General features: G+C 33.0%; 2 protein-coding genes across 2 annotated transcripts; one reads left to right on the top strand and one right to left on the bottom strand.

Annotated features, from left to right (window-relative positions):
- The first annotated feature begins 2896 nt into the window (after positions 1–2896).
- On the top strand, positions 2897–3916 carry LOC139901815 (uncharacterized mitochondrial protein AtMg00810-like). Its single transcript, XM_071884489.1, has one exon. The coding sequence runs from the start codon at positions 2897–2899 to the stop codon at positions 3914–3916; it is 1020 nt and encodes a 339-aa protein (XP_071740590.1).
- Positions 3917–5364: 1448 nt separating this feature from the next.
- Positions 5365–13178, bottom strand: LOC139901814 (sodium transporter HKT1-like). Its single transcript, XM_071884488.1, has 5 exons — positions 13118–13178; positions 12414–12464; positions 6191–7151; positions 5727–5939; positions 5365–5563 (listed from the first exon to the last, which is right to left on the bottom strand). Exons 1-5 carry the CDS (start codon positions 13176–13178, stop codon positions 5365–5367), a joined length of 1485 nt encoding a protein of 494 aa, XP_071740589.1.
- Positions 13179–13734: the final 556 nt, after the last annotated feature.

Here is a 13734-nt window from a genome sequence, read left to right as displayed (position 1 = left end):
ATAATTTAAAATCTCATTTGATATTATAAACATTGGGTTAACAACACTTAACAAGATCGTTAACCTAAAGGTTTCAAAACAACACTTACATGTAACGACTAACGATGACTTAACGACTCAGTTAAAATGTATATACATGTAGTGTTTTAATATGTATTCATACACTTTTGAAAGACTTCAAGGCACTTATCAAAATACTTCTACTTAACAAAAATGCTTACAATTACATCCTCGTTCAGTTTCATCAACAATTCTACTCGTATGCACCCGTATTTGTACTCGTACAATACACAACTTTTAGATGTATGTACTATTGGTATATACACTCCAATGATCAGCTCTTAGCAGCCCATGTGAGTCACCTAACATATGTGGGAACCATCATTTGGCAACTAGCATGAAATATCTCATAAAATTACAAAAATATGAGTAATCATTCATGACTTATTTACATGAAAACAAAATTTCATATCCTTTATATCTAATCCATACACCAACGACTAAAAACACCTACAAACACTTTCATTCTTCAATTTTCTTCATCTAATTGATCTCTCTCAAGTTCTATCTTCAAGTTCTAAGTGTTCTTCATAAATTCCGAAAGTTCTAGTTTCATAAAATCAAGAATACTTCCAAGATTGCAAGTTTACTTCCAAGTTTTCTAAATCCATTCCAAGTAATCATCCAAGATCAAGAAACCTTTGTTACTTACAGTAGTTTATCTTTCTAATACAAGGTAATAATCATATTCAAACTTTAATTCAATTTCTATAACTATAACAATCTTATTTCGAGTAGAAATCTTACTTGAAATTGTTTTCGTGTCATGATTCTGCTTCAAGAACTTTCAAGCCATCCAAGGATCCTTTGAAGCTAGATCCATTTTTCTCATTTTCAGTAGGTTTATCCAAGGAACTTGAGGTAGTAATTATGTTCATAACATCATTCGATTCATACATATAAAGCTATCTTATTCGAAGGTTTAAACTTGTAATCACTAGAACATAGTTTAGTTAATTCTAAACTTGTTCGCAAATAAAAGTTAAACCTTCTAACTTGACTTTTAAAATCAACTAAACACATGTTCTATATCTATATGATATGCTAACTTAATGATTTAAAACCTGGAAACACGAAAAACACCGTAAAACCGGATTTACGCCGTCGTAGTAACACCGCGGGCTGTTTTGGGTTAGTTAATTAAAAACTATGATAAACTTTGATTTAAAAGTTGTTATTCTGGGAAAATGATTTTTATTATGAACATGAAACTATATCCAAAAATTATGGTTAAACTCAAAGTGGAAGTATGTTTTCTAAAATGGTCATCTAGACGTTGTTCTTTCGACTGAAATGACTACCTTTACAAAAATGACTTGTAACTTATTTTTCCGACTATAAACCTATACTTTTTCTGTTTAGATTCATAAAATAGAGTTCAATATGAAGCCTTATCAATTTGATTCACTCAAAACGGATTTAAAATGAAGAAGTTATGGGTAAAACAAGATTGGATAATTTTTTTCTCATTTTAGCTACGTGAAAATTGGTAACAAATCTATTCCAACCATAACTTAATCAACTTGTATTGTATATTATGTAATCTTGAGATACCATAGACACGTATACAATGTTTTGACCTATCATGTCGACACATCTATATATATTTCAGAACAACCATAGACACTCTATATGTGAATGTTGGGGTTGAGGTTGATTTCAAAATATATATAGTTTGAGTTGTGATCAATACTGAGATACGTATACACTGGGTCGTGGATTGATTCAAGATAATATTTATCAATTTATCTCTGTACATCTAACTGTGGACAACTAGTTGTAGGTTACTAACGAGGACAGCTGACTTAATAAACTAAAAACATCAAAATGTATTAAAAGTGTTGTAAATATATTTTGAACATACTTTGATATATATGTATATATTGTTATAGGTTCGTGAATCAACCAGTGGCCAAGTCTTACTTCCCGACGAAGTAAAAATCTGTGAAAGTGAGTTATAGTCCCACTTTTAAAATCTAATATTTTTGGGATGAGAATACATGCAGGTTTTATAAATGATTTACAAAATAGACACAAGTACGTGAAACTACATTCTATGGTTGAATTATCGAAATCGAATATGCCCCTTTTTATTAAGTCTGGTAATCTAAGAATTAGGGAACCGACACCCTAATTGACGCGAATCCTAAAGATAGATCTATTGGGCCTAACAAACCCCATCCAAAGTACCGGATGCTTTAGTACTTCGAAATTTATATCATATCCGAAGGGTGTCCCGGAATGATGGAGATATTCTTATATATGCATCTTGTTAATGTCGGTTAGCAGGTGTTCATCATATGAATGATTTTTATCTCTATATATGGGATGAGTATTAAAATATGAAATCTTGTGGTCTATTGTTACGATTTGATATATATAGGTTAAACCTATAACTCGCCAACATTTTTGTTGACGTTTAAAGCATGTTTATTCTCAGGTGAATACTAAGAGCTTCCGCTGTTGCATACTAAAATAAGGACAAGATTTGGAGTCCATGTTTGTATGATATTGTGTAAAAACTGCATTCAAGAAACTAATTTCGATGTAACATATTTGTATTGTAAACCATTATGTAATGGTCGTGTGTAAACAGGATATTTTAGATTATCATTATTTGATAATCTACGTAAAGCTTTTTAAACCTTTATTTATGAAATAAAGGTTATGGTTTGTTTTAAAAATGAATGCAGTCTTTGAAAAACGTCTCATATAGAGGTCAAAACCTCGCAACGAAATCAATTAATATGGAACGTTTTTAATCAATAAGAACGGGACATTTCATACCTGTAGTCGTGCGGATCCTTCTTTATTCATTTATAAGAAGGGTGCGTGTATGCTTTATCTTCTTGTCTATGTTGATGATATTATTCTAACAAGTAATCACTCTTCCGTTATTACTAGCTTTATTAAACGTCTTCATCACGAGTTTGCTATTAAAGATCTTAGCAAACTAAGCTATTTTTTGGGTCTTGAGGTTGCATATACTGACTCGGGTTTGTTTCTCAGTCAAGCTAAATATGCACATGATATTCTAGTACGTGCTCAGCTTCTTGATAGTAAACCTATTTCCACGCCTTTGCCAACTGCTGCTTCGTTTACCAATGAAGGGATTCCCTTTGAGGATCCGACTTATTATCGCTCGCTTGTTGGAGCTTTGCAATATCTCACTATTACTCGTCCGGACATTTCTTATGCAGTTAATCAAGTTAGTCAATTTCTTCAAGCTCCGACCATTGATCATCTTCAAGATGTTAAACGCATTATTCGTTACATCAAAGGTACGATACATTATGGCTTAACTTTTTATCATTCTCCAAAGGCCTCTCTTCTTGGTTATTCTGATGCTGATTGGGCTCGCTGTATTGAAACAAGACGATCTACTTACGGGTACTCCATCTTTCTTGGAGGTAATTTAGTTAGTTGGAGTGCTAAAAAGCAACCTACTGTTGCTCGGTCCAGCTGTGAATCTGAGTATCGGGCATTGGCCAACACTGCGGCTGAGATTGTGTGGATTACGCATCTTTTGCGTGAACTTTATATTTTGCCTCCTGATCGTCCCACTATTTTATGTGATAATAAGAGTGCTTTGTTTCTCAGTCAGAATCCTATTTCTCACAAACGTGCTAAACACATCGATATAGACTATCATTTTGTACGTGAGTTAGTTACTTCCGGGAAATTGTATACGAAATTTGTGCCGACCAATCTTCAGCTCAGTGATATCTTCACTAAGAGTTTGCCTCGGCCTTTGTTTGAGTCCTTTCGTTCCAAGCTTCAAATTGGCCCGCCACCTATTCGCTTGAGGGGGGGTATTAACGGTGAACTTGCTCAACAAGTCACCACCGAGACTTAGGGAGCAAGAATATGTATTTGTATCTTTTATTTATTTCCTTATGTATTTATCTTGTAATTATTATAAATATTGAAATACAAAACCCAAAAGGGTGTGGGATTTAATTCTAATACTTATAATCACAGAATACTCAATATTGTGTCTTTGTAGTCTGTATTTGTTAGACATTGGTAAATTTTTCTTATTCTGGTAAAAAGGTAGTTCAACAAGTTTAAACCATATTAATAAGGCTACCTATGTAGTATGAACTAAGACATGCAGTTTAGTACTCTTTAACGATTTTAGATCTTAAAACAGATCAAAGACTATAATTTTCAAAAACTGTGATAGTTTTCCACAACAGAACATAAAAATGAAGTAGATAAAAACACATTTTCTTATTGATATCTGTTTAGACTTTAGTAACTTTTATTTGTACTCTACTGTATGACTGTATATGTCCTATATCAATCTGGGAGTCTTGAAGTTACAGATGATTAACTCTTATAATAGCTATCATGATTTGCCACTGGTCAAGACCCGCACATCATGATGTTGGTTGCCGCACACAGCAAATGGTGACCCGGTATGCGGTGTGCATTATTCAGTGACCGAGTAGCGACACATTCATGACCTGGTCGTGACCAATTAATGACCAGAAATATAAGTCGCGACCAGGGCATTACTGGGTCAAGATTGAGAACCTTATATTTTTTCAATAATTGATTGAACATAAGATTATAACTTCATTTTGACGTTAAATCAGCCTGATAATAAGTAATTTAACATTTAAATGGGGTACAATTATTTTTTTCATAAATACGTACATCTAGTATTCTTTCAATAAAAAATGTACACTAAATATGTTCAATGGACTTTGGGAAAATTGCTATAAAACACACGTAATTCAAATATATTCAGTTGGGCTTTTAAGGGTAAAAGTGTTTATGGGCCAAAAATATATGACCTATTTTTAAATATAAAGATTGTGAATGGGGTCAAACACCATTTTATGAAACTTACACAGGAATAGATACATTGCTTAGACCAATAGAAGAAACCTTTGAGTGGGGTCAGTTGACCCCATAAACTTACACTTAACTAAATCATAGGTGAATTGAACCCATGGCCAGGACGTAAGGTTCTCTTATGAGCAAAAGGGCCTTAACTCATTAACTTTTAAGTTGTGAGTTTGAGTCTCATTCCCACAGTGAACTATTTGTAACTTGATGTGTGTTTGCCGCTTAAAAAATACAAAAAAATAAAAGGTTCTGTTATAAAGATATACATCACTACTATATATACATATATATGCAGATTTATACAATGTGATTATGTGACACACATATACTATATACATATACATGTGCATACAAATACACATAGTACAAATAAGCAAAAATTAACTAAGAAAACAAACATATAGATTTCACATGTATCATTTATCCTGAGATGGTAAGATATATATCTTATGAAAGATTCCAAAATCTACCACCATTTTTGTTGAAATTCTTGAGTCTTCCTACAAACATAACCAAAATAAGCAAATATTTCCCATTCTTACTCCATCTTCCTGCAAATCCATACCATGCTTCTTTGCAATGCCCCACAGAGTTAATTTGCCGTTGACAACTATAGCATGTTGACAATCCAACATTTCCATATGCACTAGAGTCAACCAATAATATAACAAATAAAGTTAGTACATACGGAGTATAAGATAGTTAACTTCAACTATAAGGTTATTTACTTATTTATGTTTATCTTATCAATGGTTTCCTCATGTTATTATGATTTTGTAGACAATTATAATTTTGAGTAATATCTCAACCTGAAAACCTCGAAGGCGATGTTAAGCACACTGAAGTTGATGGGATCAGCGTCCATTTTTCTTCGTTCAGACATACAAATGAGAATTGTAAAGATGAACAAATAAGTGAGTTGTGAAAATAGAATATACTCCACAAAACTCTTCTTTTGTTCTCTTGTTTGCCTATTTTCTTTATCTTGGACCGGCGAATATGTTGTTAATGGTGGAAGGTACCTGTGGATGTATAGAATAAAACATTGTTTTTTAGCTAATAAATCAAGTTAAATCAATACTATCACTTGTATTTTAGCTAATAATAGTCCCCGCAATGGGGGACATGCATCTTTATGGCGTTCAGAAGTTAAATTTCAATGTCAGCCTCAGTCCCTTTAGTCGGAACGTCAGTTTTACCCTTTTTAAGCTAATAAAAGGGAGTGAAACAAAATTGTAAGTGTAACATAAGAGAATTTAAAGTAGGACTTTACATCAAACCAATGAATCCCACCAAGATTGCAGGAGATATCTTTGAAAGATCAAAAACAGCTTCACCGGCGTATCTAGCATTCACAACTTGGAAAAAACTACCAACCGTCTTCTCATAACTACTAAGTCCATCCATTGCATCCATATTATGCCACTCCAAAATACAGAAAACAACTAATTGAACCAAAATCAACCCAAAAACCGTCATGAACAAATGAATTGTTCGCACCGTTGACAACAAATAACCATAACCCATCTCCTTTGAGTTTTTTAAAATGTAACCCAACTCAACCCTCTTTGTTATCTTCTCAAGAATCAAGAGCAAGAATCGAAGTACAACCGGATATAAAGTGTTTCCAAGAAGAATTTGTGGGACTAAAATCAAAAGAAAGCCAGAGTTTTTCTTGAAAATCACCATGTTTTCATTTGTGGGTACATAACCACAATTTGCAAATGTGGAGACAGTGATAAAAAGGCTAAAAGTGTGTCTATTTAGTCCTTTGTTTATGAGTATGGTTCTAGCACTAGGAATAATAGTTATGTAGATGTAAACTAAAATATAACCAATGAAGTGAACAATTAGGATGTAGCACAAGATCACATACCCCAAACTCCTAATTGCTCTGTTCATCAAATCATTTTGATCAAAAGATTTACTTGGAATATCTTTTAAATCGTTTAACTCGAAACCCAACTCGATATTATCTTGATTACAACCGAAATCATTTGTCATAAATTTATGTTTTAACTTCTTAAAATGAAGTCCAATCATAGACACAAAAACTTCACCTCCAATAAACATAAGAAGCATCAAAACTATGAGTTGGCTATTTGAAAACACTTCCATTTCAATTGTTGACATGCTTGAAACTGTCACTGCGGACACGGCTGTAAAGAACAAATCGACGTTGTTAGGTTTAAACGACGAGTTTTTGAAATCTAGAGTCTTTAAAGCAACAAAACCTAGCAACGAAAGGATGAAAAAATAACAAAGTTGCACCCAAAAGGGTTTTGGATTGATGAATATTGCATGAATAAACGAGGTAGATAACTTTTTATATTTGTCGTTAGAGTATGTAATAATGCATGGATTCTTAAATAGATTTGTTGTTTTGTTAACCAAAGTATGAGGTTTTGTCATTTTGGTATCATATATTATTGAATTGAATTGGCTTTGATTAAAATTATTGAACTAAGTAACTGATAATTTATAGGCAATCTAATTAAGCTCACTAGCTCACTTATCAACTTTAATTTGCATTATAAATATTTTTATTTTTATGTGATGGCCACTTAAGCGATCGACGTTTAGTACTAAAGTTCGATTTCATTTATTTTCTCCCAATGTTTCAGAGTGTTCTTTTTGTGGGTATTTTGTAATGCGACATTAATACGAGTCTTCTTTTAGTGTATATCTTGCTAGTTTTTTTTTTTGTAACTCCCATTTAAAACAAAATTTCTCATTGTAGATACGATGATCCCGGCCACTGTATTACAGTCAATGTAGATTGAGTTTTTTTTTTTTTTTTTTTTTTTTTTTTTTTTTTTTTTTTTTGCAAAAATAACGAAAGCTTATACAAATACGGAAAACGTTTTCGAATAGAAAACGCCTTCAACAAGGATACAACGAGAGAAACCGCGATGAGGCTTGTACATATAAAGCGGCAAACTGACAAACTATCTATATCCTCATATTAACCACAACGAAACTAAAAAACTAATTAACTGGAAAAAACCAACGCTTTCAACAAACTAACAAATTCATCAATGCAAAAAACGAAAAAGAGACTAGGAGACGCGATGCCAAGAACAAGCGAGCCTCATTTTGACTTTCGTGGGTATTTTTGTAACACATTATTGAACTAAGCGTGCATGTAACTTGAGGTTTAACCTCAAAAATGTAGTGGTGGCTGACGCCCCGTACAAAACCATCGTGTACGGATCATCAACAACAGGACCATTACACGGTACAATACTACATGATGTTTAAAAAGCAGTTTTGCATTCATGAAAAGGCGACGTCTTTACCAACGTCAAATGTTTTACAAAGATAACGTGCTTCTACAAATAGAAAGCATTAACATAAGTACGTGACACAAAGGTCATTACAAAGTCATTGTTCAAATATAACATAAGTTGTGAATGCAAAGTAAAAGTTCCATGATTGAGACGTCTCTAAGTAATGCAGCGGAAGTCTAACACAGCGAGTCTGTAACAGCAAGTCTATAATACCAAGACTATAACAGCAAGTCTAACAGCGGAAGCAACAACGTCTAAGCACCTGAGAAATACATGCTTAAAAGTCAACACGAATGTTGGTGAGCTATAGTTTGTTTGTAATCAGTAATGTAATGTAGACCATGAGATTTCAGTGCTTCAACCAGCAATTCAAATCAGTATGATAAAGTATATGCTTATCCGTGGGCACCCGGTAACTAACTTAACGTAAATAAATATCACCCCCTAAAAGTACACTTGGCGAGTGCGTATGTTCTCGAAGTATCAAACACCCATTAAATGCTAGCGTGACTAGCTCGAGTGGGGATGTCAAACCCTATGGATCCATATCTAATATTCGCGTTCACCGGTTCAAAAACCAATGATTAAACGTTACCGTGCTAAGGGGAATGTTTGTGCCGTTATATCACCCACACATATATAAAGTTTAAGTACTAGTGTCTAGTATGTAAAACATAAAAAGCGTATGTATTCTCAGTCCCAAAAATAGTAAAGTAAAAAGGGAAGCTATAACTCACAGTGAATAAGCAGTAAAAGTTGATACGAAAGGTATGCAAGTAGTAAGTCGGTCCGAAAGGTCGTCAACCTAAATCAAAGGTCACTAAGTCAGTATATTGTCCCCAAAAGTTTAAAAGTGCATAAATTAAGTCTTAAGTGTCATCATCATCATCATCATCATTCATCATTCGTAAAAGGTAAGTAAGTTTAACAAGAATAGAGATCGAAACAATAGGCTGACTTTGGACAGCTGTTACGACCTCTATACAAATTGAAAAGACGCGTAGTCAGTGGTCAAGGCTCCGTATGTGAGTCCTCTAACCGCTGAACAATTTTCAGAACCTAACTCGTCTTCGTTTGACCGTGGAGACGGTTTAAGTGCGAGTAGGTCGGAATTTTCAACACGACGTTACAAAGGCGTAGTGATTTTCGAAAGGCTATAAATCCTAATCCGTATATCGGATTTAGGTGAGTCTTAAACGAAAAGTCATATACTCGAAACGAACTATCTGAAAAACAATTTTATAGAAGCCCAAAGAGTCTGATCAGACCCCGAAAAACAATAAACAAGTGCTCTAGTGGGATTCTGGGTGCTTGATGCTCATCACGGTTCTCATCCTTGATGCTTGTAAGCTTCAAGTGTACAACTCTTTGATGTTTTAGCATCACTTTGACCAAGTTTCAACCATCAACACACAACTAAGAGTAAAAGCTATCATTCTACAAGTTTTGAACATCAAGGTTGCCTCTTTATTGCATAAACCCAATAAAGCTTCAACCTTTGTCCTTTTTACACAAGTTTATGCATCTTCATCATATGAGATGATGAATACTTGATCTTTATCATCACAACAATCACAAAAAGGTTCCAAGTAAGTGAGATCTACAATAATAACTTAGATCTCAAGTATTAAGAAAACCCTAAGCTAGAAAGCTTGGATCTTTACAAGATTAATGAGATCATAAGCTAGAAAGCTAAGATCTAGTAAAAGTAATGAGACCATAAGCTAAAAAGCTAAAATCTTTAACAAAATAATAAAACCCTAAGCTAGAAAGCTTGAATCTTTAATGTTCTTGAAGATCCTTAAAGCAAAAGACTAGATCTTCAAGTTACATGAAGATCATAAACACAAGTTTTGATCTTTATAACAAAATAAAGAAATCATAAGCTAGAAAACCTAGATCTAACAAGTAAATGAAGATTAAAAGCTAGAAAGCTTGAATCTTTCATGTTCTTGAAGGATTCAAACCCAAGTTTGAATCTACAAGATATAACAAGATCAAAAAGCTAAAAAACTAGATCCTTTAATGATGATGATGATGTCGACTTTGAGAAGAGAAGAAGAAGAAGAAGAAAATTTAAAACTTACATTTTTTAGAGTGAGAAAGACTAGAGAGAGAATTAGAGAGTAAGTGTGTGTAATTTGTGAATGGGATCAAGTGTAAAATGGGTGAGGTTTGTGTGGTATTTATAGGGAAATATGGGGAGGGAGGCCGTAGGTTTATGGGGGACAAGGTGGGGGACAACTTTTGCTTTTTGGTTAATGGTGGTCTAAAGTTGGTGTTTATGTTGGGATCTCATGCAACATTAGTGATAATGGTGAACAAAAATGCTAGTATGTTGGCTCTTATAAATGGGTATTTGTCTTACATATAAAGGGGTCATAATCCATTAATAATTGGGCTAATTAAATAGTCCACTAGCTAAAGTAGGGTGGGCTAAAGTCCAACAGGGTAGAAAGTCCAACAAGACTAACTAGTGTGTTCTAGTAAATTACTAAGCGTAATTAAACATCCAATAACCCAAGTAATTGTTATTAGAAAGTAACAATTAGTATTATGTAGTCATAATTTTCTAATTATGACCAAAGTTAAACGTGTACCAAGTACATAGCTCGTTTCAAACGTCAAGTGACACCAACGGTCGTAAAAGCCATTCGGGGATTAAGTTAAGTAACTTACGTACTTAATGACACGTTTTAATATATAAACGAAAGTAATTCACATGTAGTAAGATCCCAGAGTATAATATAGCTCAGTACGCACAAATACGCAGTTTCGTGAAAGTAATAAGCACAGATATATAAGTCGAAAAAGTCGGATCGTTACATGGTGAAACATTCAAACTTCTGAAAATATATTTTGAGATGGTCACGTGAAAAGTCACAATGATTACAAGATAATCCAGTTCACATATTAAAGAAAACCTCATTTTTAATGTAATTTTAATGCAATATGAAGTTTCTAGATGTGGAAGGTTAAAATTTATTAAGACCATCTTTAATATTGATAGGCGTGTTGGCGTGTTAATGAGTACGGGTAGAGTGCTTGACGTGTGTGCTGGTAAATAATGGGTGGCGTGCTGAGTGTCGTGTTGATGGGTAGGGGTGAGGTATTTTTTATTTCTTTGTCATTTTTTAATGTATTAATTATTTTAGTTTTAATTAGTTATATTATTATTTTGTAATTATAAAAATAAACTATATTAATGAAACACGCTTAAAATTAAATAAACGATTACAATAATATTAAATTTCCTAAAGTAAAAAATATTAAAGGTTTTAATACAATTATTACTTATTAAAAATCCTAAAAACACAAAATTACAATTTTTAATAGTGTCATTCCATCGACGCTCCTGATTCGAAACTACTTCCAAAATCAGAAGGGACCGGATTGGTTTTCCACGTGCTTAACTCCATAACATACAATTGAATTCGATTACCATTTTCCATGGATCGTTTTTTAAGCTTCTTTCATATGTCATTACACAGGAACATCACTTCTGTCTTCTCTTCGTCTAAATACGAAATACTCAAAAATGGGACCAGTATTTATTTTTTGAGTAACTTCTCCAACTCTGAAAAATCAAAGTCATTAATGTAGAAGTCGCTAAATTTCATGTGCGTTCCATCAACGTATGACTTTCAGTCGATCGTTAGGTTACCTCCGAAATGAACGTCGAACGAAGCTCTCATCGGTGACATTGATGAAGTTGTCTATGTAGCAGAATGTATATGTATGTGTATGTATATATGTATCAGTGTATATGTATGTGTGTATATAAAATAGCTTATCAAAGGGATATATATATATATATATATATATATATATATATATATATATATATATATATATATATATATATATATATCTTAAAAATGCAACAGCTACTTATTTGTTGTATTTATTTACCAAACCAAACGATCAAACACAAACATTCAACACCTTACTCACCAATCGGATCCCGCCACGTACGCACATGAACACAAACATGCCTTCTCCTTCTCCGTGCCATCTGTCAGCACGCCGGACCTCATATCCACCAACACGCCGCGTTAATGGCGTGTTGGTGGCGTGCTCGATGAAAACCGGCTGCAACACGCCTTGTTAGTGATGATCTAAGGGTATGTTTGGCAAAACTAGCTGGCAGTTGGTAGCTTTTAGCTTGTAGCTGTTAGTTTTTAGCTAATAGCTGATAGCTAGTACCTTTTAGTTTTTTAGATTTCTTTTGGTGTTTGGCAGAGTAGCTGAATCTATCTGTTAAATAAAGAGTAAAATTACAATATGTTAGAAGCTAAAAAGCTAAACGCTACTTTTAGTAGCTTTTAGATTTTTCCCCATGTCTAAAAATTTTAAACTCCTCTAATCAAACAGAGTATTTTTTTTATTATTATTAAATTGGAGTTTTTTCATAAAAGCTAAAAGCTCCAAAAACCTCCAATAAGCTCGTCGCCAAACATAGTCTAAGAGTGTGTTTGAACGAATTAGCTAAAGCTGGAAGCTAATAGCTAGAATTTATTTTTCTTAGCGGAAAGCTAGAGCTTATTTTTTGTAAATGTTTGGCAAAATAGCTGAAACTTATAGCTGTGAGTTGACTTAAAAGACTCAATTATAAAATCTAAAACAAATAATAAAGGGGTTATTTTAGTAATTTTTCTATCATAAACTCAATTTTATTTTATTTTTTGCAAAAGCTTATTTTAAGAGCTAAAATTTTTAGAGCTTATTTTTTTTATATAAACTCTACTTTTAATTGTCTACCAAACAAAACTTATGAGTTGTAAGACCTGTCGATTACACACCGGAGGTTGGTAAGAACTTAGGGACAATGCCCCTCTCCAACGGTCCCGTGCTGGAACCGCCCTCCGAGGGCCGCGATGGCATTGTCTCCGTCCTCGGTCAACCTCAACCTTCTTTTTCCATTTCGCCCTGATAAATTTCATATTCACGCATATTCGAGGACGGAGACATTGTTTTTTTTTCTATTTTATTGTATTACTTTACTAAAACTAAAATTAAAAATGTAGTTTATTTTTCACATGTAGAGCAAGATGAAGAAGATACATGTCTTTTATCTTTTTGGACCACCACAACAGAAGCTAATATGTGGTGTAGAATTAATACACCTATTTTTATTAATTTTTAAAGTACTAATATTTAATATTTAATATAACAAATAATTGTTTTAATAATGATAATATTATAATAATTTAATTAATAATTAATACTACGTAGTAATAATAATAATAATAATAATAATAATAATAATAATAATAATAATAATAATAATAATAATAATATGTGGGGCCATGTGATTGGGAGGGAATATGAAATGGATGTTAGTTGTGTTTTATGGGGAGGAAGTGGATAAAAAATGTAGAGTTAAATAAAATTGATGTGGCGGTCTGTCTTAGAAAGGAAAGATGTCATCGTTAGGAATGGTATAAACCTATGTATAGAACCTAGAAAACATTCATATTTATCTTTCAGTTTATCAAACACGTAGATTATGATTTTATAAAGTGTC

This window comes from Rutidosis leptorrhynchoides, chromosome 3, assembly GCF_046630445.1.
Source record: "Rutidosis leptorrhynchoides isolate AG116_Rl617_1_P2 chromosome 3, CSIRO_AGI_Rlap_v1, whole genome shotgun sequence".
NCBI lineage: Eukaryota > Viridiplantae > Streptophyta > Magnoliopsida > Asterales > Asteraceae > Rutidosis > Rutidosis leptorrhynchoides.
The sequence above is the reverse complement of the archived record's forward strand: the minus strand, read 5'-3'. Positions and strand labels throughout refer to the sequence as shown.

What these genes read in the sequence shown, in the direction of transcription:
- LOC139901815 (XM_071884489.1), top strand. Translation starts at nt 2,897, where the DNA reads ATGCTTTATCTTCTTGTCTATGTTGATGATATTATTCTAACAAGTAAT.
- LOC139901814 (XM_071884488.1), bottom strand. Translation starts at nt 13,178, where the DNA reads ATGTCTCCGTCCTCGAATATGCGTGAATATGAAATTTATCAGGGCGAA. An exon ending in GGGCGAAATGGAAAAAGAAG is followed by an intron (nt 12,465 to 13,117) that starts GTTGAGGTTGAC and finishes TTTATTTAACAG; the next exon opens with ATAGATTCAGCTACTCTGCC. An exon ending in ATCGCCTTCGAGGTTTTCAG is followed by an intron (nt 5,564 to 5,726) that starts GTTGAGATATTA and finishes GGTTGACTCTAG; the next exon opens with TGCATATGGAAATGTTGGAT.